Consider the following 27999-nt stretch of genomic DNA (forward strand, 5'->3'; position numbering starts at 1 on the left):
GTGGAATCGAATTTGGAAATTCACTGGTATCGGTATCGACTACTAGATTTCTGGTATCATGACATCCGTAAATCGGAGGCGTGCACATCAATGGCATTGTAACCCAGGACGTGCTCCTAGCACTCTGGTCCCAGAGGTCTGCTGTCAGTCAAGACCTGTACCATGACCGGTGTCAACAGAATCCTCCCCCAGCCTCCTCAAGGCAACTGAAGTATGAGCCCTTTCCGTACAGATTTAGCTTTAGCTTGGCGCCCAGCTGGACACAGTCAACCAGGTTCTGTGGTCACAGGCTAGCGCCGAAAGTCATTCCCTGACCACTGAACCAGCTTCTATGTCTGCAGGCACTAGAAGGGCTCTCAAGCACAAGCCTAACCAGAAAAAAACTGTGGGTGTGCATCAGAAAACTGGTTATACCACATGATCCAGGGGTGGATTGGGACTGAAATCCAGCCGAGGACTTTGAGATGGAGAAGCCCTTCATGCGAGCACCCACGGAATTTTTTTGGCCTTTTTAACACTAATACAGCCACCCCAGCTGCCACCTCAGTATATATTTATCAAAAGTCGTGGCTGGTCGGAAATTCACAAGGGCGAAACTCCGATGTCCGGGTGCAAGTGAATGCAGCTGCAGCTCCATTTTCTACCGGCCCCGGCAGCTTTCTGTGCAGCCTCTCCCGGCCCCGGCCCTAGGCCATAGCTCTTGAGGCCTCAATAGGCTACATAACTACGGTATATTTGTGCACAGTAATCAGCAGGTAAATGTGTTTCATTTGGAATTTGCGGGATATCTATTATCTTTACCTACAGAGGGATGAGGAGAGGAGAGGAGAGGTATTATAAGCTGCTTAGAGCTAGTATTAGGAAGTTAAACAGGACATAATTCCCTCTCTATTATCTAATTCATATTACTGTGAAACATCTCCTTCAAACAACTGGATTTATTCAAGTTTCTCACTAAAAACTACATTTTACAAGATTACATTTGAACGCATCATGATAGCGTTATAATCGATCATCGACCAATACTGATTTCACTGAGTAGAGCTTGAACACAATATGAGCACCATAACGGAGCTGTGTAGCGTGTAGCTCAGTGCTGCCTGTCGGCAGACGAGCCGGTCACGGTGCTGACTCTGAGCCGCATCATGGGAATGAATTACAATATAAGAAGAGTCTGATTAAGTTAGTCGTTCTTAAAGGTATAATATGTAACCGTTGTCAACACATCATAATCAATGGAACCTCATTACGGTTGCTGGTAGCTCTGGTGCTGCCGACATGAACTAGTTCTCCTCCTGCCGAATTCAACACAAATTTGATGTCCACAGCATCATCAGGGATCAGCCACTAGAAAGCATTAATACTGATCTCACGATCACACATTTTTACTTAATATCTGTCAATATTGAGTTACATTTCAAACTATGATGGTACAGATCTACTACGGTCCGTTACACCACTAATAGTTAACAACAAGCAGAAAGTCATAATAGCTCAAATTATAAAGGATAAATTGTTGAAGAGTCCAGCCGTAGACGCTGAGCGCACGGAGGCGTGTGTGCACCGTTTACACGAATCATGACACATTTTGTTTGATAAAAACGTGTGGGAGAAGCCTCTGATGACAGAGGAAATGTGCTGCTTTAAAGACATGAGTCCATGCTGCCTACTAACCGAGAGTTTAAACACTGCTCCAGTTACGGCGGTCACGCTCGCTGCCCAAGCTCCAAATATTCCCTGTTGATTAATATCCCTGTAGTTTGCTGTCTATAACATTACTGTGTGACATTCACGTGAGGCTGAATGACTGTTTTCCCTTTGGCGAATGATAATCCTGAATCAGTGATAAGCATTAATGCTTCATTGTTGACATCTACCCGGTGCTTGTTGTTATAATCGTTGTGCTGACATCAGGTAAGTGCAACAAATTCTTGTTTATATGCTTTACTCACAGGTGTGTGAATTGACCTGGATATGAAGCGTCTGTAGCGCAAAAAAAATATAACGTTGGTTTCTAAAGAGATAAAAGATGACTCTTCCTTGTGTCTTTAGTGTTGTTATGAAGCCATGAAGTCATGAACACTGACCTGAACATCGGTGGTATCAAAGGACGAGCCTGCTGCTGGTGTTCTGGGGACCTTGTTGCTCTGCTGGTCCTCCTCCATTTCGCTCTTGACGTGCTCCTGGTCCTGGTCTCTGTTTCAGAAAGTGTGATTAGTGTTTTATTTCCTCATTCATTCAGTCCGTATCGAAGGTTTACTGTGTGTCAGATATTAGTTTGTTACTCTGGACTGTCCAAAGTTACTCTTTTATGTGCCGTCAGAATGTTGAATATTCAAATATTACACAGCATCAAGTGGCCCTCAGCTCAGAATAAAACCTCTGCATGTAGTTCTTTATAACACTGTGACTCTGAACACAGACAGCTGTTAGTCTGTTAGAGCCGTTCCACTAAATGTTTATTGCTCATAATGTGTAATCTCAGTTTAAAGAGTAAAGATCAGTATGAAGCTCAGACACGTAGGATCAGTGAATGATGATATCTATCTGGTCCCACTGATGGAACATAATTCCTCTAATATTGTAGATTATCTATTAATATTTCTGAGTGAGCAGGATGGTGGTGCAGCTGCAGAATGGAGTTAGAAAGAGACTTTTTTTAAATAGGCTGCATATAGTCTGAACAGGTTTTAACAGCATTTCACTGACTGTGTTTAAATTGATTCCATTTGTTGAAGTAGCTGAAATAAAGTCACTGAATGCTGCCGAGCCAAGATCCAAATAGATGTCTACTATATAAAATCTACTCTATTAAGCCTATTTTACTCTATTTTGTCTCTCTGTCTCTGATGGATAGATGTGATATTGTTCATCTTCAGTTGCTGCTCCTGTGTTTTGTCCCGTCACATTAAAGCTGAATAAATCTATTTAAATGTAATGTAGGCTACAGTCTAATACACAATCACATTCACCACTTTATCATCCATTAAGGAAATGTCAGTCTGCTAAAAGATGAATTCATGGACAACACTGAATTCAACTTTATGGTGTTATTGACACTTTCCGTGCTGGGACTTTTTTAAAGAGAAATGTGCACAGTCAGCATATCCATGCATTAAAGGTCACATATTATACTCCATTTAAACTAGTTATTATAGGTCTCAGACACCTCCAAACCATGTCTCTGAAGTTTTTTTTCAAAAAAACAATCAGATCATGCATTCCAGCATGTCTTTATAACCTCTGTTTCAGCCCATTTCCAAAAGTGCTGATTTCTGTGTCTGTAGCCTCTGTCTCCTCCCACTCTGCTCTGATTGGTCAGCGTTTTCTGTCAATCAAACGTCCTCAACAACAGCGTCACCCTCCCCCTCCCTCCCGGAGAAGCTCTCTCTCTCTCTCTCTCTCTCTACAGAGAGAGAGAGAGAGAGAGAGAGACGAGTGGAGAGATAGCAGCTAGAATAAAGTTTATAAACCACTTTAAAGTTTATAAACCAGAAACTTCACCCAGCGCACGTTACCGGAGGAATCTGATCAGAAATCGGCGACACATGATGAACATCTGCGGTCCAGATTCCAGGTTTTCCTGACGGCTTCTCTCAGGTAAATAATACTATTTATATCTCTGTTAGTTAGCTCAGTGTTTACCTCATGCATCAACTCTGTAAACCGTAAACATACACTCTGTTTTACGTCTGTCTTTACAGATCCATCTGTGAGAAATGACCGACAGAATCATCCCAGAGGAGAGCAGATAGCTGTGGGCAGATAGCTCTGTTTACATGGAGATACAAAGCTAACCCGGTAGCATGTAGCTAACCCGTTAGCATGTAGCTACATGCTAACGGGTTAGCTACATGCTACCGCTATGACACGGTGTGTAAACACAGCGACCATCAGGGTGGAAAATAGAAGATGTGAAACAGTAGTCAGTTCATTATTTCTGCTAAAAGATAAATGTATGGAAGATCAGAGTAATGGTATATTATTTACAGTAGTAGCTGTCTCTGTGTTACCATGACTACAGACCACCGGAGCTTAGCTTACTGTAGTTTACCAGAGCTGAAGACTTTCTCCTGTACCATGTTAACATAACTAACTAACAGGTGGGATGATTACAAATGCTGTGAATAATTAATATTGTCATCTGTCAACTCAAATAAAGTTTGACTGTGAAACAGAAATGTGTTGTGTTGCTTACAAGTCACTATTTACTACCTGTACTCTGCTACATGCATGACATCAAATATATATAATATATAAATATCATCTGTTTAAACAGTGTAATTACATAAAGCCTTTGTGAAAGAACATGTTATATTTAGATGATGGGAGTACATGGTGCAAGCTTTTGTGTGGAGTATTGCAGCCAACAACAGAACAAGCGGGTTTTCCTTTCAGCATGTTTACTAGTAAACAGTCGAAATAACAATGGCGGACGCAGCTTGCTGAGCCGGCTACTCCGTGGGCGGGGTTACCAAGCCGGGGTATGGGGTGAGGGGGGTGCTGTTCTGTTTCACTGGAAACAGGAAAGCCATATATGGCTTGCATTTCTGCCTAATGACGTCAGAAGACTAGGAAAAAAGCGAATTTTTATTTCTGCACCCATTTCCGGACAAACGGAGGAGGAGAAAAAGAGAGAGGATGGTCTTTTATGATACTATGGTGGCCTGTAGACACACTGGGGACAGATATTGATGTTTAAAAGACATGGAAAAGTGCATTTTGCATAATATGTGACCTTTAATATCTCTACGTGGACTGGATTCAGATGGAGGCTCTGCCTCTTATTTACCTGTTGCCATGGTGAATCGTAGTATCAGAGCTCCATTGATGAAGGCTGTTTTCATCCTCACATTTGATTGAACAAACTCTGATCAGCTGTTCTGGAACCGAACACTTTTCCATCTCAGAGTTTGTTAAAGCTGCTTTCTGAAACGGGCTCCTGGTCCTGGTCTCTGAGATCCAGCAGGTCTCCACTCTGACTGCTGGACTGTGTTGTCCTGGACTCACTACAAATCAAAGCACACAGAGATATTCAGGTCCTGCTGTCTCCTCTGGTTTTACTCCCATCCACGTAGTGCTGATAACATGGTTCATGTTAGCGTGAAAACAGCTGCAGCTCTTCTCTGAGGAATGCTCTGGTTTCCATGGAAACTATCAAAGACCACATAGAAAAGCCTCAATGTGTGTGATCTGGTTAAAGAGACAGTTCACAGAAACAGGTTTGGACCAGAGCTGCATCTCATTTCACCATTTTTCGCCTCCTCGCTCCTCGATCCTCCGGCTTTGACCCGGAAATCGATCTCAGCGCTCCATCTTGAAGGACGTCCCAATTCATAAAATGCGCATCGAGGAGCGAGGATCGAGGATCGAGGATCGAGGATCGAGGATCGAGGATCGAGGAGGCTTGCCGGAGGAGCCATGAGCGAGGATACACCAGTGTATCCTCCAGTGTTTCCTCCACGGATGTTTATACCGACCGACACGCCCCCCTATTGGATATCAGTTATTGATTGTCCAATCAGCTGCTGCTGATCGGTTTGATCTGATACATCAACATCACTGAGCTTTATACCGGAGTGTAGACAGATCACAGATTACAAGATTTATGTTTAGTTGTCTTCTGATTCACTATCTAGTTATAATCTGTGTTAACTGTAGGTGCGAACAACAAACGGACCATGTTGATGGTGAAGTGTTCGAGCAGCAGAAGGACCTGCAGTATCTCTGCTTCACACACCACCACTGAATGAGTCTGACACTGAAAGGGGTTTATAATAGCTGACAACAAACGGACCTCAATCAACTTTCTTCATTTATTAGAAAGAGTTTTCTTTTGATCATCTGTTATTTCCCCCATTAACTTTTATTAAGTATCCAGTTAAAGTCAGAGAGAGAAGAAGGGTTTGTCTTTTACACCTTTTACGTCATTTATCCTCATTTTCATTCTGTCACATGAAGCTGATAATTCCTGAGCATCGGGTTTGATATGAGTTACATTATTTCACTTTTCCCTGAAACATTCAGCCTAATACATAACTTCTACTGTCAGAATATCAATAACTACAGACGCTAATAATGAATAAATAATATAAAGATATTGTGCCAGTAGAGATGGTTCCTGGTCCTCTAAGCAGGACTCAGTCCACAGTAGAAATACAGACTGCAGCTTGTACTTGTCTTTATTAGTATTAGTACAGTTCAGACATAGATAGCTGTTAGAGCTGACTGACAGCTGATCCAGATGCGATCAGCTGCTGCTGTCATCAGAAACAGACGTCGCTTCACGTGACGCTTCAGAGGAAAGGACGTTTCTTTTCCTCGCCTCCTCCGCTCGCATCTCCCGTGGGCAGGACTAAGACGCGAGGAGAGGAGTCAAGCCGTATAAAAGGACAAATGGGAAAGGCCCCTGCTTTTTGGAGAAACGCACTTCCTGTTTACAAATGTTGAGGATGATTGTAGAAACGAAGCAAAGCGACTGAGACAAACTGAGAAACTCCTCTCAAACTGGACTAAAACACAAAGGAACCGGAAGTTCAATCAGATAACACGAGCACACATTAAAGTGAGCTAAGGCTAACGCTAGCAGTTAGCCACACAGCAGCAGGCCGAAGCTAACAGGCTAACTAGCTGTTAGCATCGCAGCTAGCCCAGCGTGCTAACGCTATATTCACTTTGATTTCCGTCTCAAAGAAACATTATTAAAGTGTTTACCTGAGTGTGTGCGGGTTCACCTGCAGCTCTGCCGCCTCGAAACGGACAAATATGTTCGTCAGCTAACGAAACAACTATCCCGCCGCCAGCCCGAGATCACGAGACAACCACTCTTCCGGTTACAGGTACTTCCGGTCTGGTTTTTCAGTTTAAAGTGAAAGAAAGTCGCCACCTGGAGGTCAGGAGGGAAACAATAGGTACACAGGATTTTATTAATCAACGTTATTTTATTCAGTGGTGGAATGTAACTAAGTACATTTAGTAATTTAGTACTGTACTTAATTCAAGGTACTTTACTTGAGTATTTCCATTTCAGTTTTTCATCCCCTTCCTGTCCAGTGAAAACCACGTATCTCCAGACGTGTTGATGTTGAATGTTTGTGGTAAATCTGTTCTATAGGACTAGTTGTTGGTATCCCTTAAGTTGCATACCTGTAGGCCTGCTGTATAGACTCAGTAGGGTGGTCAAGTGAGCGATGGCATTTTCTGGGTTATCAAGTGTGTGCCCTCTTTCCTCGCTGTTTCGCTGATTGGCCCACGACACCTCCAGAGGATTCAACAGTGTATTCACAGCGTATCAGGTTCATCCAATGATATATTATGACCAATAATATATATTTTTATATATATATATATGTATATATATATATATTATAATGTGACCAATTTGTCATAACCCAGACTACTAAAGTATATAGTATATGTAGTTGATTTTCTATAAACTTAAATTTTTGGACTGATAGTGGTTGATAAAGTCAAATAATACAGCATCAGAGGTAAAATCATTGCTTTCCCGTCGGGTCAGTGTTACAGGAACTCTTAGCCTGACAGTTAGCCTGCCCCGGACCAGGTTAGTTTCCCAGCATCAGTTGCCACAGTAACTGAGCTTGAACTATGTTGAATTTGCTTCATGGAACCAAATCAACTGAAAATGAGTCAGTCTAACTGAAATAAGCCCGACTTATTTGGTAAAGCGGCTTTATAGAACAGGGCTCCACAGTGTTCACTTCATATTATTGGACTGTTATCAGTAGCCAATGAGGAGAGGGAGATCATGAATATTAATGAACAGGAGAACCTGATGTCATCGGCTTTACAGCGACACAAACAGAAATTAAACCCTTTTAAACACACAACAAATTACAGACACAAATATTTCGATTTATAAAGTTTATTAATTCACTTCTGCTTTTAGGAACATTTTAAAATGTCAGTCACAGCTGCTGTGTGGGCTTTAACTACTGAGGTCATTCATTATCTGACTGCTGTAAGATAATTAATGATAATGAGTCCAATTAGCTCATGACTTAGTCCTAAAATAATGTTAATGCTGAGAACGCCAATTACAACAGCTCAACAAATATTGATTGATGGAAAAAGTTTAAAATGATGAATCAAAGCATCTCTCTGTGTTGACTAATTTAATAATTTAATTTAACATCAACAGATTCAAAACCACATTCAGTCATAGAAAATAAAAACAATGAATATAAATGTAAAATAAAGATATTCTATGAAAACTACACAAAGGATGAAAATATAATGTTGAACTATGAAACAATAAGAACAAGAGAATATGTATGAAGCAGATAAAAACAATAATGGGACCACATCTGGAATAAATAAATCTAAACTCAAGGCTCACATACTCTTTGTGGAGCTTTTGACCATATCCCATGGCCTTCTTCAGCACTTAAGCTTCCTCAGTTGTCATCACATGACGCTAGTCCAGCACAGTCACATGACAATAGGTGGATGTATTCGGGGGGAGATGGTAACCCCTGTCTCTGTTCAAAGATGGTCTCTGGTGTCTAATGTGAATGTCCTCCTTGATCTTTCTCCAGCTGTGGACTCGTGGATGGATTATTGAACGGGTCTACGGGGCACAGGCCCAGGGGGTTTACTACAGACAAAATTTTCTTTCTTTCGAAAACATTTCATCAAGAAAATACTCGTAGTAGTCGTAGCCACAATAACATACATGCTGTTTAGAACATAAAGTTACTGTTGGTCAGACTTCAATGTGGAGAGAAGCTGAGAATATGACAATACAGCTATCAGAGCATGGGGAGGAGGCAGGAGGAAACAGCTAGCTGGGCTCTGAAACATGTTCACAACGATGCAGTGTGAAGACGTTGGTGTCTTTTAAGGTGACTACCCTGATTAAAAGTTTTACCACATTGGTCACACCAGTACGGTTTCTCTCCAGTGTGAATGCGTTGGTGGACATTAAGGGAACTACCATCAGAAAAAGTTTTACCACATTGGTCACACCAGTACGGTTTCTCTCCAGTGTGAATGCGCTGGTGGGTTTTAAGGGAATCTCCCCGAGAAAAAGTTTTATCACATTGGTCACACCAGTACGGTTTCTCTCCAGTGTGAATGCGTTGGTGGAATTTAAGGTAATCTCCCCGAGAAAAGGTTTTATCACATTGGTCACACCAGTACGGTTTCTCTCCAGTGTGAATACGTTGGTGGGCTTCAAGGTGACTACCCTGAGAAAAAGTTTTACCACATTGGTTACACCAGTACGGTTTCTCTCTAGTGTGAATACGTAGGTGGATTTCTAAACTACCTTTAGTGGTGAAAGCTGCCCCACATTGGTCACAGCTGTACGGTTTCTCTCCAGTGTGAACTCTCTCATGAATCTTTAACTTTCCAGATGTTGTGAAGGATTTGTCACAGTGCTGACAGCTGTGACGTTTGAGTCCCCCTCTTCCTCTCCGTTTCTATAGCAACAGACAAACATACAGAGAGAGAGAGTCAGTGAGATGCCATGGTGGAGCTAGCTATCTAAAACCATAAATAACATTTACAACATGTGTGATGGAAAATTACATTGTATGTACTGATGTCTCTTTATGCAACAGTGGAAAGTTACTGTCTGGGTGCTCTTCGTCTCATGTAGTGGGAAAGTACTGAGTGTTGACTTTTACTGGGACACTGTTTGGGTAAAACAACTCTTTATCTGTGCAAAACAACTCCTTTTCTCACAGTCCCTGTTGTAGATTTCTATATAGTCACATTGTAATAATCTCCGGCAGCGCACTCTTCTGCAGACTTTGTGCGACTCTGTATAACCAGTGCCTCTTCTTGCAAGAATAAAATACAACAAAGACATTTCATCTGTTTGGGATCTTGATTTCAACGTTCATTAGAACTCATCTTGGAATACTGAAAGAATTTCCATTACAATTTGGCGTTGTCGGCAGGATCCCGTGGAAGATCGTCCTGAGACGACGGGAGACCGGTGACTGATCATCCAGGAGAAACCTCCTGCCTGTACCTTTACAAGTTAAGAGACGACAGGACCGATCCCCAGCGACTCTGGACCGTCTCTACTGGGATCCAAAGGACCTGATTGAGTCCAACAAATCAACTATTAACCGGGTGAGACGTTGAAATTCTGATGTCTTTTAATCATTGTTATAACGATGTTGAAACCCAGTATAATATAAATAATTAATTAGAACATTGAAATTGAGGTTTCTTGAGTTTCATAACAATTTCCACTTGTCTAGTAAGAACTGGATTGTTGTGGATTTTGGGTTGAAGTAATTTCCTGACGTGATTTGAGATTCTTTGTGGCATCTTTTGTCCTCCATATAGCAAGTGATAAAAAAGGAGAACTGGAAAATAGGAATGGATGTTCAAAATTAAATCAATTTTGAACGTTGTAGTTTCTTGACCTTAGAAGTATTTGTGTTGGGTGGCTGTTGTTCACGCACAGTGCTTGAGAGAAAACATATGTATGAAGCATATGAAGCAATTGGTTGAAGCAATTGTCAAAGTCTGTTGACTCAGAGAAAAGGGGAAAGTGACCGCACCTGAAGCGAGATTCATTCCGCCTTACAGCTTTATCTTCGTTAAGCTATAGTAACCTAGACCTCACGAGGGACGCCCCGTGTTGTAAAGTGACGTGTACACGTACCCTGAAAGTCCAGAATGGGATCAGGGAAGAGTAAACCTCAGGAATCTCCACCTGAGGGAGGATGTATCGATGCCACGAGATCCAAATACGGAGAGGATAGCATAGAATGTGTTTCTACATGGATTAAAGATTATGAGTTTCCTTCTGGAGGCTCATTCAGCATAAATCAATTGGAGAAGCTGTTGATGCAGAGAGGTGTTATTGATGTGCATGCACCCGTTTTGTGTGTCTATGCTGTGACTGCTGCTTGTTTACTGATGTGCAAGTGCTTTGCGGGCTTACGCTGCTGAATTTTGCTGAATAACTGTGTTATAAACCAGAGAATTTTACACATACGACCGTTCCCAAATCAGCCAAGGTTAAAAGATTTTATCAGTCAAAGGACCGACAGAGTAAAAAAAAAACAGTAGTCAAAAGTCAACCTGTCATTGATAAACCCGTTGGAATAGTGGGCAGACAGGCCGTGTGGAAGTATGTAGTTCCGTTCACCGTATTGATGTGTGATTGGGCGGATGGTGAATGACCGCATTGAGGCTCGCTTGAGATGGAGAAACTGCGGCTGACTGAGCTAAATGGGCATGGAGACATTGGAAATCCAGACTGGGATTTTGCATTTATGAGAAAGTGTGCACTGGTATGGAAGAAAGTCACCGCTCTTCAAATCTGTAGTGAGAGAGTGAGTGAGAATGGCTGTGAATGGGGTTCAGATGAATTGAGAAAAAATGGTGGATGAATGCGTACCATTTATTGCAACATGTCACAGGCCATTGTTAAAGATCACATTGCAGACCAAAGCGGCTCAGATAGTGAGAATCAGACAAAGGCGATGATTAATGATAGGATTAAACGCCAAGGTAAAACTCCGTCCCCTCAGTGTTTGTTGAGTGTGTTGACTGAAGCTAAAATCCCACTTTCAGAGCAATTGAATTTAATTGAACAAATTCACTGTTTCACTTTACCCCAAGATAACGATAAAGCAAAAGCTTCAGAGGCAGAGTTAGGAAAAAAAAAAGCAGACAAGAGTTGATATTTTTTGATCACTGCTGCAGTTGAAAGGGAGAGACGGAGAGGGGCAGACGTGGCTGCCCTGCAAGGGGGCAGCAGAGCAACTGGCTCAGAATTCAATGATGATCCACCAGAGGGGTGGAGTCAAGAAACACACAGAGACACTGACACAAACACACACACCTACAGGGTGCAGGTTTTGTGTCCAGAGTAAGGGGGAGAGGCTGAAGGAATTCAGCTAACTCATTTACTAATTTTGGTATGCCAATAGATTAATAGGCGAAGGTGAATTATAGCATTATCATGAGGTGTTCCATATAATTTTGTAAAATGTTTTTTTTAGTGAAGAAACTTGAATAAATCTAGTTGTTTGAAGGAGATGTGTTCACAGAGATATAAAATAGATAATAGAGAGGGCTGGTTAACAGTAGCCCTAATGGTAGAACCATTATCAAGAAAATCTAAAACAACAGTTGAAGATGTTGAAGATGTGTTGCACTCAAAGGGAGAAGCTGAACGTAGGGAAAGGAAAAGTTACAGCAAACAAATGCCTAAAGTAACTTCTAAGATGAAGTCAGATAAACCATCATCTCCCTATTCTCCTCTGTTTAAGGAGCTGTCTAAAGTGGACCCTGATCTGGACACCTATCCTCCTCCTCCCGAAGACATCTATCCTCCTCCTCCCGTAGAAACCCAAGCTCAGAAAGAAGGAGATCGACCCGCCTAACAACACCAACACCATAGCAGGCTCCTCCAGCTCATCCACCCAAGGAGGAAGCTCAACTTCCTCTACAGGGGTGGATGGGGCCGTCAGAGGAGGCCAGCACATAACAACGAGGTCTCAGACAAAGATGGAGAAAGAAAAATGCACCATGGCTGAGGATACGCCTGGAACTGTCAATCTGCCGATGATACAAGTGGCAGGCCCACGAGGCCCCTCGCTTGTTCACCGCCCATGGACTGCCACAGACATTCAGAATGCACGTGCTGACCTCCCTCCACTCAGCATGACGTTTAAAGATGGCAGACTGAGATCAGGTCTCCGGGCTGGGGGAGGAGATGGAGTGTACAGAGAAGGGAACCCACTCAACCACAGCAACTGAACAGGGAAGTACACACACACACACACATGTGCTGCACGCAACGTAGAAGATGCTTTGCCTACTAACCTTGATTTAGCTCAGATGATTCAGGGTAACATTAAGTTTCCTAGTGGACTCCGGAGCAACAAATTCAGTGATAATGTTAAAATGCTTGCCCACGGCAAAAACAAGTGGTCAATTATTCTGATACAGGTGAAACATGCTTTCCTTTTATCCCCATCTTGTGGCTCAGGAAAATGACATCCTTGACACACAATTTGGCCCACGCGCAAGCAGAAAGCATGTCACGTGAACACCGGCACTGCAATGCACATGTATCACATGGACCTGACAGACATTTTGAAGAAGTATTCTTTAAAGACCTAAATGACACATTGAATACATGTGACATGTATGTTTCAACCTCACGTTGTGCTGTTTCTGTCTCCCTCTCCCCTGACCAGCTGTCTCTGTTTGAGGTAGAGGGTTCTGGTCCACATGTTGCACTCTCCAACAGCAAAAATGACCGATGGCGCAACCTGGGACCTTGAAGCAAAAACTGGCTAAGTGCTGTGAAGATACAAATCTTCCATGGCCCAAAGCTCTACCTATTGTCCTGATGTATATGAGAATGAGGAAACGAGCACAAACTAACCTAAAACCCTATGAGTGTCTCTTTGCAGATCCTCCTCACGTTAGAGTTGAACCACCAGGAGAACCTCCCCCAGACACTGCTCTATGTGAAGATGCTATGCTAACATATTGCATTAACCTCTCTCGTACCCTCTCTGACATCAGGAAACAGATCACTGCTGCCTTACATTCCCCTGCCAGCACGCCCCTGCATAAGCTCCAGACTGGTGATTATGTGGTGGTGAAGGACTTTAGGAGAAAACACTGGAAAGCTAAGAGGTGGCAGGGTCCATTACAGGTGCTCCTAACTACCCACACCGCGGTCAAGGTAGCTGAGAGAGCCACGTGGATCCATGCCAGCCGCTGCAAACGCGTTCCTCCTCCCAGTGAACCTCCTCAACCACCTGTCTTAACGGAGGGAATAGACTCCGACGAGTAAGACACATATATGACCATAATAAAGTCATATCTGTGATCAAAAACCACACTTACTCAGACACACCCGAGTAAGGAAGGTGGGGTCAAGCCCCACCTTGTTCCTGTCACGTTGATAACACATACTGATTTGTTTCTGAGATAAGATTCTACAGACGACACCCATCTTCGTTGGACTACGATGGAACGCAGAACTGCGGTTACATCCTGTTCAATCTTGTGTTTAATTTTTGGTGTTACATTAATGTTGTTCTCTTATGCTTTGATGACCACTCCCACGGAGAACACAATCCACCTTGTGAGTAAAAGGCACATTTGGCAAGAGACACACAATTTTGGCAGTAATTTGTGGTATCAAGCCCTCACGATATCTGTACGACAGATAACTAATGAAAGTTGTTATGCTTGCTCTCTTATGCCTTATGCTACAACCAAGTCGACGCCGCTAGTACCATGGGCCTTAAACGCTACTGAAACGCTCTCAGCGATGGTTGCGCTTACCATTGCTGACGGTCCAAATAGAGTGGGTAACATGACAATCTATGCCAATTGGGTAAATTAATCCTTAGTTGATTATACCGGTGCTTTGATTCGTATCTGGGACTTTGGTTCTTTTGCAAACTCTTCTATTACCACCATGTCTGCCCCACTATTCTTTACAAAACAAAGGATCTGTTGAATAAGAAGTGTTTGTATATATTGTATTGCTCACTTAAAATGCCATATATGTTATATAATGTTGAGATTGGGGAAATGTATATAAAACAAATATAGACCCGATAATTAAAATCCAGAAAAGAGCTTTTAGAATAAATACATAAAGCTTCTTACCGTGAAACTACAAATCCATTATTCATAAAGTCAGGTATCTTAAAATTTTTGGATATTGTGCGTGTGAAGACATTAGAAATACTATTTCAAGTTAGGAATACAAGCCTTCCTGTTAGTGAAAAAAAAAAAAAAAAAAAAAAATGAAATGGTTTATGATTTATGATTTACTTCTTTACTTAGATTTTGTTCCATTTATTTCTTATTCTATTATCTATCTTGTTTCATTGTATAAGAATGAATATTGACTTTATATTAAGTTTAAAATTTAGTGTGTGATGTCATTTAATCAAGTGTGTTGGGGTATATTTGAAACTTAATCAGGTAAATCACCCTACATCACCCTGATGATGATCGGTTTGGACGGAAGGGGCAATATGGGTTTTCCCTCTTTTGTCATTTGAGGTTTTACCTTTGTCCTGTCCAGATAGAGTAGTTAGCGCATCTGGTCTTTTTGCTCCATCTCCTGTAAAACCGAGGCGGAGTTTTTGGCCATTTGTCAGTAGGTGCATGTGACCTGCGACCTCTGTCAAAGAGCTCTCTAAACCTTTACAGGGTTTGGGGGGTTTACCAGTACTTGGTAATTTTCCTTGGGAGGCCTTAATTGGCTTGAAGACAGAACTCATAGGTCATTGCTAGAGGTTAAGGGTGAGCCTTTTTTTAATCATGTATCATTATATGCAACTAAAATAATACTTAATTCACAGTATGGCTCTCGATACTTTCTGTGATGTATTACTATTATGATATAATTTGAATCTCAATGAATTATTATGTCTGATGGAGCACTATCCAGATACATCATATGTACATACTTTTATGTTGATCAATAGAATGATCAAAAGGGGGAAATGTGATGGAAAATTACATTGTATGTACTGATGTCTCTTTATGCAACAGTGGAAAGTTACTGTCTGGGTGCTCTTCGTCTCATGTAGTGGGAAAGTACTGAGTGTTGACTTTTACTGGGACACTGTTTGGGTAAAACAACTCTTTATCTGTGCAAAACAACTCCTTTTCTCACAGTCCCTGTTGTAGATTTCTATATAGTCACATTGTAATAATCTCCGGCAGCGCACTCTTCTGCAGACTTTGTGCGACTCTGTATAACCAGTGCCTCTTCTTGCAAGAATAAAATACAACAAAGACATTTCATCTGTTTGGGATCTTGATTTCAACGTTCATTAGAACTCATCTTGGAATACTGAAAGAATTTCCATTACACATGTCTGTGGAACATAACCCACAATGGGCCTCATGCAGCAACGTTCTCTTAACTCTATCTTAGGTTTTCTGTTTAGAGAAAAAATAAGAGAAGTCAACTCCAGATACACCAGGTGCTGAATGATGAATCCCACTTATTGATAAATTGGAGGCGTGTGGCTGATTGTTTATTATTAGCATAGGTAACGCCCTCTAATCACTATATAAGGGCAGGTGTTGAGCCGTGTGTAAATACTCTGGTATATGCCGAAGAAGTGGAGAGATGCCACCAAAAAAAGGCTGTAAGAAGAAGAACTTCAGCAGAAGTGAAATCCAAGTACTGTTAATAAACTTAAAGTAAACATGTGATATTCCAGAGCGTCAGTACTGGTGTTACAGGAATATCATAAAGCATCTAAGAGCAGTATGTAAGACATTCAGAAGCTATATGCACAAAATATCATCCATGGGGTTTTTAGTCTTAATTAGGATCAATGGACCAATAGTATTTCTTCAGCCCACAAATTTAATAATCCAATCATTATAATTTCTCTAAAATATGAATCTAAATTTGATTATATTATATTCATGCATTTTTTATGTTCATCAAAATGAAAACTTTAGTTGAACTAGGGATGTCACGGTACCAGAAATCTAGTAGTCGATACCAATACAATTCGGTACCACGTTAAAAAAAACAATAAATCCCATGTAATTCAACATGGACTCCTTTATTAAAACATTTGAACATTAAAAAAAACCGAGACATGTAGCCTTTAAGTAATATCAGAGCAGCAGCCAGCTGACGCCCTTATATCTGGAGCTCTTTCAGACGGTTTTCTTAAACAGTCATAGGAGCGTTTTAATTCATTCTCTAATTCATTCTATAATTAGAACTACATTTCACATGAACAACAAATTAAAGACACAGAATTAATGATTTACCAATAAATATTGTTTCACAGTTTTACTAATAATAATGGATCTCCAGTTAACGGCGTTAATCAAATGATTGACTCGTGTCCGTTTCGGGCCGGAATGAAAAGGTTCAATGATTGACCGTTTAGAGCAACAACCATCAGGAACAGCTGCGAGTTGGGTTGCGTTGTTTCCGGTCAGTATCTCCAGAGAGGAAGACTTGAAGCCATGAAGTCATGAACACTGACCTGAACATCGATGGGATCAGAGGCCGAGCCTGCTTCTGGTTTTCTGGGGACCTTGTTGCTCTGCTGGTCCTCCATTCCGCTCTTGTAGTGCTCCTAGTCCTGGTCCTGGTCTGGACTGGAAGTTCAATCAGATAACAAGCTAACGCTAGCAGTTAGCCACAATGCAGCAGGCCGAAGCTAACAGGCTAACTAGCTGGTTAGCATCGCAGCTAGCCCAGCGTGCCAACGCTATGTTCACTTTGATAGTGTTTACCTGAGTGTGTGCGGGTTCACCTGCAGCTCTGCCGCCTCGAAACGGACAAATATGCTCGTCAGCTAACGAAACAACTATCCCGCCGCCAGCCAGAGATCACAACGAGACAACCACACTTCCGGTTACAAGTACTTCCGGTCTGGTTTTTCAGTTTAAAGTGAAATAAATTCTCCACCTAGAGGTCAGGAGGGAAGCTCAACGTTATTATATTCAGTGGTGGAATGTAACTAAGTACATTTAGTACTTTAGTACTGTACTTAATTCAAGGTACTTTACTTGAGTATTTCCATTTCCTGCTGCTTTCTATTTCTCCTCCACTACATCTCAGAGGGAAATATTGTTCTTTTTACTCCACTACATTTATCTGACAGCTTTAGTTACTTTACAGATGACAGTTTTTCATCCCCTTCCTGTCCAGTGACAACCAAGTATCTCCAGATGTGTTGATGTTGAATGTTTGTGGTAAATCTGTTCTATAGGACTAGTTGTTGGGATCCCTTCAGTTGCACACCCATAGGCTTGCTGCCTTGACTCAGTAGGGTGGTCAAGTTTCGCTGATAGGCCCACAACACCTCCAGAGGGTTCAGCAGTGTTTCCCAGCATCAGTTGCTTTAGTAACTGAGCTTAAACTATGTTGAATTTGCTTCATGGAACCGAATCAACTGAAAAGAGTCAGACTAACTGAAATAAGCCTGGCATATTTGGTAAAGTGGCTCTATAGAACAGGGCTCCACATTGTAATTGTGACGCTGACGGATGGACACAGATTCTCTGGATACAAGTGTTCACTTCATATTATTGGACTGTTATCAGTAGCCAATGAGGAGAGGGAGCTCATGAATATTAATGAACAGGAGAACTTGATGTCATCGGCTTTACAGCGACACAAACAGAAATGAAACACTTTTAAACACACACAACAAAGTACAGACACAAATATTTAGATTTATTAAAGTTTATTAATTCACTTCTGCTTTTAGGAACATTTTAAAATGTCAGTCACAGCTGCTGTGTGGGCTTTAACTACTGAGGTAATTTAATATCTGACTGCTGTAAGATAATTAATGATAATGAGTCCAATTAGCTCATGACTTAGTCCTAAAACAATGTTAATGCTGAGAACGCCAATTACAACAGCTCAACAAATATTGATCGATGGAAACAGTTTCAAATGATGAATCAAAGCCGCTCTTTGCTTTCAGTCTGAACAAACATCAACAGATTCAAAACCATATTCAGAAATAGATAATAAAAACAGTGAATATAAATGTAAAATAAAGATTATTCAATGCAAATTACACAAAGGAGTAAAATATAATGTTGAGCTACAAAATAACAATAACAAGAGAATATGTATGAAGCAGATAAAAACAATAATGTGTACATATATGGAATAAATCATTCTAAACTCATATTACTTCACAGAAAATCATTCTTTTGACCATATTCATAGCTGGGGCCATTCGTCGACGTGATCAACGTCATTGGGTCATAGGGTCTCAATCCAGTGTGAATTTGTTGATGTGTTTTTAGGTTACTCTAGTGCAGAAAAGCTGCCCCATATTCATCACAGCTGCAGGGTTTCTCTCCAGTGTGAATGAGTTGATGCTTTTTCAGGTCATCGGATGTAGTGTAAGCTGCCCCACATTCATCACAGCTGTATGGTTTCTCTCCAGTGTGAATGCGTTGGTGGACTTTGAGGGAGCTCTGAAAAACAAAAGTTTTCTCACATTGGTCACAGCTGTGTAGTTTATCTCCAGTGTGAACTCTCTGATGAATCAGTCCCTTTCTTCCTCTCCGTTTCTATAGCAACAGACAGACATAAAGAGAGAGCGAGTCAGTGAGATGCCATGGTGGAGCGACCGATCTAGAACCATAAATAACATTATTAGCATGTCAGTAGAACATAATCCACAATGTTCCAGTCTGACTAATGCACCACCACCTGTGATAACCAACTGCAGGGCCGTTTCCCTCTGTAGACATTTGATTGATCACCACAGACGCCCTCTTTATTTCTCTTACTATGTTTATTGTTATGCACCAAAAACATTAAGGCAAATTCCTTGTATGTGTAAACCTGATTCTGATTTCTGCTGTTCTCTCTCTTTTAGCAGTTTTTGGTCTCTACCAACTACTGAGGGAAATATCTGTCTCTGTAGCTGCTAAATACTCCACTATGTTCAGGTAGTGAACAGAGTACCTGAGCAGGTAGTGCACAGAGTACCAGAGCAGGTAGTGTACAGTGTACCTCTGCAGGTAGTGGACAGAGTATCTGAACAGGTAGCGGACAGAGTACCTGAGCAGGTACCGAACAGAGTACCTGAGCAGGTAGTGAACAGAGTCTTTTACAGCTCCATCTCTGAAAACGACGCTATGAGAGCGGTGACAGTGAACCAGAACAGTAAAGTTGTGGACGTACAGATAAACAATGAGCTGAAACTCACTATAAATCTCTGTAAAGCTGTAGAGTCTACAGCTGTGTTAGAGGCTGCTAAACAGCCTCTGTGTGGTGGTACTCAGTCACAGCAGTACTCTGAGCAAAACGCTAACATCAGCATGCTCCCATGATTTAGGTAAGACACTATGGCGGTGTTTGAAATCGCATACTAACGTATCGCATACTAACGTATCGCATACTAACGTATCGCATACTAACGTATCGCATACTAACATATTGCATGCAACGTAGTAAATTAATGTTTGAAGGTGCTAAATGTAAGATATTCAGGTTGTAGCGGCTTAGATTTGAAGCTAGAGTGAAGATACTGGTATTATTTGAAACTCGAAAACCTAAGGAATCCATTGGTACCAACCATGTCATACTAGCTTGTCGCGAAGGAGGTTAAATAATGCTTCAAACTTACGCTAAATTTTGGCAAGGAAAAACTGTCATGGCCATTTTCAAAGGGGTCCCTTGACCTCTGACCTCCAGATATGTGAATGTGAATGGGTTCTATGGGTACCCACGAGTCTCCCCTTTACAGAAATGCCCACTTTATGATAATCACATGCAGTTTGGGGCAAGTCATAGTCAAGTCAGCACACTGACACACTGACAGCTGTTGTTGCCTGTTGGGCTGCAGTTTGTCACGTTATGATTTGAGCATATTTTTTATGCTAAATGCAGTACCTGTGAGGGTTTCTGGACAATATTTGTCGTTGTTTTGTGTTGTTAATTGACTTTCAATAATAAATATATACATACATTTGCATAAAGCAGCATATTTGTCCACTCCCATGTTGATAAGGGTATTAACAAATCTCCCATTAAGGAACATTTTGAACAGATAAAAAATGTGAGATTAATTTGCGATTAATCGTGATTAACTATTTTAATTGATTGACAGCCTTAGTTATAACAAAGCACAATAAAAACTAACGTTACAGTAAACTAACGTTAGCTATACAGTCGACTTAACCTGGGTTGTAGCTATTGGTAAGCCATGAACAATATGTTTATATATGTATAATATATTACAAGTTTCTGGAGAAGGCCAGCAGGTCTGGAATCTCCAGTTTTCTGATGGCTAATAAGTTTCCTACCAACACCGTGTACTCACGCTGTACAACAAACAATTCTAAATAAGTCAAAAATGTCATTAAAAACAAAGACAAAGCTGTCGCTCTGCCAGTCTCCTCTTGGAAGAAGCTGCTTTCTGCTCCACATGATGTTTCTAATGGAAGAAAAGCTACAAAGATTTTTAAGACATATTTGAGGCATTTTTCCTTTTGGCCAATATCAGCAGTCTTGGCTTATTAATTTAGAATATTTAAGGAAGAAGAGGACACTTTAATATATAAGGCCTCAACTAACAGAGAAAATGAACAGGTAGATGACCTTTTGGCCTTTTGGAACAGCTGCTGAGCGTCCAACACTTTTGTACTACGGATGACAAAGATTATTTACATTTTGCTTGAGAAAAAGTGGCGCATTTCCCATCATGCAATGATGTATTTCCATTTCAAAAGCTAACCTAAAAATCACCAGTTATATTTATTTTACCTCCAACAAATGAGTAACAGCCCAACAGGAAGTTGAAATGAGCCAAAAATAAATCATACTACAATAAAACATTGTTTGATCCGCATTTGAAATCCTGAGAAAAGAAGAAAATCACACTTTTGTTTCTCACATCCATGCTCACATTGCAACTACTTCCTGTTTCTTTGTTTACTGCTGGTGGGCAACTGACATTCATGCTGCTGCTGCCACTTATTTGTCTGGAATGTGATCAGCGCTGGTTGTTTTGCAAATATAAATGCAGTACAGTTCAACAGCATCACAAACTGCAGCCTCCAAAACGATCATGCAGCTGAATCAACCAGTTTCAACAAAAACTGAACATGATAATCTTAATGAAGGAAGGATTTATTACAGGACTGTGGTATTTAGACTGCATTAGTTTAAGCGGTAACACTTCATTTTACAGGTCCGCAAATTTCATGGTAATTGGGTGATAATTAGCAAGTAACCTATTTGAAATTTGTATTCTTTTCCTGGAAATGTATTAAATAAATTACCAGCTATTGGGAAATAGCTGAATATAATTATTAAATAATGTTTATGATAAAGGAATTTCCGATATATTTTGAGGTAAATGTTGGGGTAATTTGGCAGTAACATTTTTTCAAATAGGTTACTTGCTAATTATCACCGAATTATCATGAAATTTGCGGACCTGTAGAATGAAGTTTTACCGTTTTAGCTAGGTGTACTTAATAAATAAATACAAATAATAAATTGGCAAATGATTGTACACCCTGTATGCTTCTCTGTGTATGGCTATCAGCAAGAAAAAAATATTTTGAGAACTTAAATAAAGCGTACATATACACACAGTGCTCTCAGGCTGGGAAACCACACTAGAGAAAAATGTAAAGTCAGGATATTCACTTTTAGAGAATGGGCAGAATTATAGCAACGAAGCCTAACAACACATTCAATCCAATCAGAGTGAGGGTTTAAGAATAAAAGGATGTCTTCTATTTTTTCTCACATGTGGAAAGGGCAGTGAGCATGTTTTACAATCTCCTGGTCCCACGCACCAGTTGGATTCATTTAACAGTCACATTGATATAACATGTCAACACTTTGGAGCCTTTTACTCTCAAATCAAGGACTACAGACACTAGTTACACACATAATTTCACAACTTTGTGAATTTATATCCTTCACTGTGAGGTCATGCATTTATTTTTCAACATTGAAGGGGGTGCACCATTCCTGGAAGTACTGCAATACCAGGTCGATGCGTGGAGTGGACGGAGCAAGCCCCTATTCCATCTCCCAGCTCCAAAAATCAATTTAATATATAGTCCCCGGGTAGGGGACGTATCAGATATTAAACTGATAAGAACAGATACTACACTTGATCTTAGCCAAAAGGCCGAGAAGCGATACCGCAACACTGTCGGAGGTGTGGATCAAGCCCTCCGCACCGTCATCGTCACTCACGGTTTGAATATCTGTTTCAATACCAACACTACTCGATGAGATTGAGAGAAAGTCGCTCAAACACAGCAGATGAGTAAAAAGATCAAAAAACGGCAGCAAAGTGTGTCATTTTAACAAAGTAAAGTCGCATTTGCAGCTACAGATCGCCTCCGGGTCACGTGGCACAATCTAGTCCAATAGGAAGCCAGAACGCGAGGGTCATTTTATTGACTGTCACAGAGAAAGCTGTAACTTCTGGTTTAGACTAATCTGGATCTGGATTATAAATGCTTAAATAACTTTTGAATAGTATGATAAATCCTCTCTAAGGGAAGAAAGTAATGTTTGATCTGTTAAATGACGCACAGACAACAAAGCGCACTCTAGTGGAGAACGGAGTGAACTGCACCCTGCTATGTAAAAGACCCACTATGCTTTATCTTACTAGAATATACATTTCTCCTCGTATTCCTCCTAAAAAAAGGGTTGCAAATACATTATATCAGCTTTAAGTCAACAACACATAGAAATTCAAAGTATTTAAATGCTTTTATTATTATCATGAAAGCACATCCTTCATAATAATATCCAAGGGGCCTAAAAACTACTGTTACTGTTTATTGCACTACTTAACCTTGCAGTTGTTTACATTTATTTAAACTATTTTGTATTTATATTTTATATTATTGCACTAGGATGTTTGTTTCTACCTTATCTTGTATCTTGTTGTTTGCACCTTTGTTTGTTTTACAAACCAGGGACCAGGGAAACACAATTTGGTGTGCTGAATTACACTGATGGATGACAATAAAGTCTCTCTAATCTCTTATGTGATTATCCGCATACTAAATAGGACTATAAAGACATGCAAGGAATACTATTGACATACTTTCCTTTGGATGTACAGGTTTAGCTCCAGGACTTAGTCAATATTTTTTAACTTACTCACTATTTTCTTTTGACATATTATCAGAAAATAAACCAAAATGAGAAAAGCAGTTTGTGTACTGTCATCTTTATAGTGTAATGAATGTCCAGCAGGACCAAAACACGTACTATTGTTTGTCCTTTTTTTATTTAGGCTGCTCTATTGTCAACACACGACATGACCTGTTCCACAATGGGAACACAGCCTGTATGAGTCTTCACAGCTACTAACAGACAAATAAAACATCTGCCAAACAAACCAAAGCGACAAAATACTGCGATGATGCCACATTCAAGTAGTTATATAAGATGATCACATTAAAGTAATTATATAAGATGATCACACTTAATGAGCTTCAGCGCCATCTGGTGGAGAATACAACCAACGAGCCTACACCCGCTCCGTTATTGCCAACCAGAGAAATACAATAATTACATTTCTATGTTGTCAATTTGCCCATTTAATGTCACTCAAAATAGCTCTATTTTTTATTGGCTAATCGGTAACTTCTCTGAATGACAGTTAAAGGAATGACAATAAGCCACAAGCGTAGGAAACTAACTTTGGGGGCTAAAAATGACGCTTCACCAATTAGCCGAACATTAACGTTACCATCAAAGTCCTTTCCCTCACCTTCAACTGTATGAACAACACAACTGCGTTTAAAATAAGCTACCATCGTTTGTTAAGCTTGATCAAGCTCACCGAGGATGAACAAAGTTGATGGTTTCGCCACTTAGGATGACTCGCCCCATAAATTCCAACAAGTTGTTGTCAAGGGGATTCCTGCTGCAGTACACAACGTATTACACAAAGGTCTTCATGAATATACCACAGAACTGATAATCGGCTAATAGAAATACAGTAAAATGAACTATGTTGAGCACAAAAAACGGTAAAAAGTCCTTAACGAGTGATGAATAGTGCAGCGGCTTCTGCGGGGTCGGTGATCATAGGGGCACAGGGCCGTGTGCAGAGGGGCACTGGGCCGTGTGCAAACTGACAGGTGCGGACGGGGAAACCGTTTTCGACGCAACACCGGAAGTAGAAAAAAACTAGCTTGTTGGTTTTTGGCTTTATTTTTTAAATATTCTTGGTTAAAGGGACTGTTTGTAACTTTTTAAGCGTATAAATGTACCGGGTCGGGACACATGCGTGCGCTCGCATATGCGCACACTCGCATATGCGCACACTCGCATAAGCGCGTGTCGCTGAACTCACTGCTCCTCTGCCTGCTTGCCTTCACTCACACTGCGCAAGTTCTCGCTGTCTCGCTCCACCTCTAGACGTGAACGCGCGCTCACTCCACACTGCAGAAGAGTTAGTTTAACTCTGAGAATATCTAGTGAACGTACAGTGGACGTTTGTGCAGAAATAAATGCTGCAGCTCCTCCAGACCAACAGAGGTTTTCTGTGTCTTATGAAGTGACGGAGCTCCGCAGCGAGAAACGTTATCGTCACTGAGCGGGTGCCGGTGTCTTCCCTGCTCACTCCGGCTGCGGTCGGGAGGCGATAACGTTACTCGCTGCGGAGCCCTGCTGCTTCAGCTCCGACCAAAACTCCTTTGATCCTCTTGCAACCTTTCCTTTTGCATCCCATGAAGCATTTCTGAAAATATATATACAGTAACTAACACATGCAGATTTTTTGGGGGGAGTGAATGTTGTCATTGGTTACACAGTGTAGGCCTATGCCTATCCACAGCGTGTCCAAGGCAGGAGAAAGGACGCCCTCTACAACTTTTGTCGAATCAGCCACAACAGATGGGTAAGTGTAGATGTACGGTTCTCACAGTACATGTGCAGTTTGTGAGTGTGACTGACAATCCAACTTTTTTGGAGAAGTAGCCGTCTTGCGCATAGCCCCAATGTAGTCTTGAGTTGACCTACCATAAAAAGATACAGTATAACCAAGGAAAAACATACTGATCAGCCATAACATTAAGACCACTGACAGGTGAAGTGAATAACATTGACTATCTCGTTACCATGGCACCTGGCAGTAGGTGGGATTTATTAGGCAGCAAGTAAACATTTTGAACTTTGAACTTTGTGTTGGAAGCAGAAAAAATGGGACAGCGTAAGGATGTGAGCGACTTTGACAGTAGCCAAATTGTGATGGCTAGACGACTGGGTCAGAGCATCTCCAGAACTGCAGCTCTTGTGGGATGTTCCCGGTCTGCAGTGGTCAGGACCTACCAAAAATTGTCTGAGGAAGGAAACCGGTGAACCGGCGACAGGGTAAGACCTGAGGCTCATTGATGCACGTGGGGAGCGAAGGCTGGCCCGTGTTGTCCCATCCAATAGAAGAGCTACCGCAGCTCAAATTGCTAAAAAAGTTAATGCTGGTTCTGATAGAAAGGTGTCAGAACACACAGTGCATCGCAGTTTGTTGCGTATGGGGCTGCGTGGCCGCAGACCGGTCACGGTGCCCACGCTGACCCGTGTCCACCGCCCATAAGCGCCAACAATGGACACGTGAGCATCAGAACTGGACCACGGAGCAATGAAGAAGGTGGCCCGGTCTGATGAATCACGTTTTCTTTTACATCATGTGGACGGCAACGTCTTCGAGGTGTTGACTCGGCTTCCAAATTCTCCAGATCTCAATCAAATCGAGCATTTGTGGGATGTGCCGGACAAACAAGTCCGATCCACGGAGGCCCCACCTCGCAACTTACAGGACTTAAAGGATCTGCTACTGACAGCTTGGTGCCAGATACCACAGCAGACCTTCAGAGGTCTAGTGGAGTCCATGGCTCGACGGGTCAGGGCTGTTTTGGTGGCAAAAGGGGACCTACTCAATATCAGGCAGGTGGTCATAATGTTACGGCTGATCGGTGTATGTTAAGTGGGTCTTTCTGGTCAGTAGCAATACCAACTCTGCTGATATGCATTGAGTGGTTTTCACTGTAAGCGTGTGCATTTGCCCTTTTGCTATTCATTGTTTGATTCTTCCTTGTAGCAGCAAAGATGCTTCCCCATCGGGATCAGTCTCAGAAGCACCCAAGAAAGCATCAAAGAAGTCCAAGAAAACCACTGAGAGCAAGACCAAAGTCTACAACTCTGTGCTCAACAGTGTTTTTGGGGCGGTAAGTAGCTGACACCCACATATTGTGATTTAAATCTGTACAGTTGAACTGGATGTGACCATCTTCTTCTTGTCTGTTATGGTACCTGACTGCTGCTATGGCCATGTGACCTTTGACCTATAGTGCATGCTTTTTATTTTCAACACCAATTTCCCTATTCCTGCCATATTTAGACACAATTTGATTCAATAAAATGTGTGTTTGCCCTAATTTTGTTTAACAGCTGAAAATGAAGATTTTCCTCACTGACAATTTAAGGCACATTCATCTTTTAACAATGGGCTTGGGGATTACTTACAGATCTATAATTTATATGATTAAGGCACAGATCTCCACGATACGGTGGATGCTCATTACCAGTTAAAGGCGCCGTACGTCTGACGTTAAAACATCAGAGTCGGAAGTGAGGTGGACGTCAGGTAGTGTGCTTACGGTTTTGTTCCTGATCTTTCTCGAGCTGCTGTCATTAAGCCTGGTGCGCCTGCAGCATTAGTGGCTCATTTGTTGAGGCTTACTGCCACACTTCATGAGGGTTATCCAAATGAGGAGCGCAGCCAAACACTTGGTTGATTCAACGTGAAAATATTTACCTTTTCCATTGTACATATGCATATATGGAAACTGATTTATAAACATGGTCATACATGAGAATTGTCCTCTATGTCTTCTGTTATTTTTTATAATGTTTTATATGCATGCTTATGAATTACAGCATGTATTTTATTACTGTTTTTGCAGGAGAGAAAATTAGCTCAGGCTGAGTTGGACGGTAAGTGACAGGGCTCAGTGTCCACATTACAGTAGATTACAGTAATAATTACAAGTTCCATCTTAAGTGATATAAGAAAGCCTAAGCCTCTGTGACCCCTGACCTTTCTTACAGAGTTGCAAGAGGCCTTCAAAGAGTTTGACTACGATCAAGATGGACCATGGGATACATGCCAACGGAAATGGAGCTGCTAGATAGTACAACAGATAAAGATGAGAAGTGAGCTGAAAAGAAACCCTTTACGACATATATAGAATACAAGCACACAGTGGCCATAATATATTCACCTCTTCTACGGGCGGGTTGATGGATTTTGAAGACTTCATCGAACTGATGGGACCCAGGATGATGGGAGAGACCGCTCACATGCTGGGACTCAAAGAGCTTCAGTCGGCCTTTGTGCAGGTCAGCGACCCGAAATAAAACAATCCACATAAAATCACGGCAAAAGGAAAGATAGGATCAGTTTTATTAAAATGAGCTGATATGAGAACTTTAGTCAGGTTGTATTTCCACTGAAATTC

At 41.3% G+C, this 27999-nt stretch overlaps 1 protein-coding gene and 1 non-coding gene across 4 annotated transcripts in view; both read right to left on the reverse strand.

Annotated features, from left to right (window-relative positions):
* LOC141760402 (uncharacterized) overlaps window positions 1-6862 on the reverse strand; it is a 135931-nt gene extending 129069 nt beyond the window's left edge. Inside the window, exons 1-3 of one of the 3 annotated variants that reach the window (XM_074623207.1) lie at window positions 6715-6862; window positions 4793-5009; window positions 2139-2196 (exon numbers count right to left, since the gene is read on the reverse strand). In XM_074623207.1, the coding sequence (XP_074479308.1) occupies window positions 2139-2196; window positions 4793-4905 (171 nt within the window). In that variant the 5' untranslated portion in view covers window positions 4906-5009; window positions 6715-6862. Of the gene's footprint in view, window positions 1-2087; window positions 2197-4792; window positions 5155-6714 lie in introns of all 3 variants that reach the window. The other 2 variants (XM_074623208.1, XM_074623209.1) reach the window with 2 other exon arrangements.
* A 15599-nt stretch (window positions 6863-22461) lies between these two features.
* On the reverse strand, window positions 22462-22652 carry LOC141761436 (U2 spliceosomal RNA). Its single transcript, XR_012592579.1, has one exon. It is a non-coding gene; the product is annotated as a U2 spliceosomal RNA (small nuclear RNA).
* Window positions 22653-27999: the final 5347 nt, after the last annotated feature.

Source organism: Sebastes fasciatus, chromosome 22 (genome assembly GCF_043250625.1).
Source record: "Sebastes fasciatus isolate fSebFas1 chromosome 22, fSebFas1.pri, whole genome shotgun sequence".
NCBI classification, from domain to species: Eukaryota; Metazoa; Chordata; class Actinopteri; order Perciformes; family Sebastidae; genus Sebastes; species Sebastes fasciatus.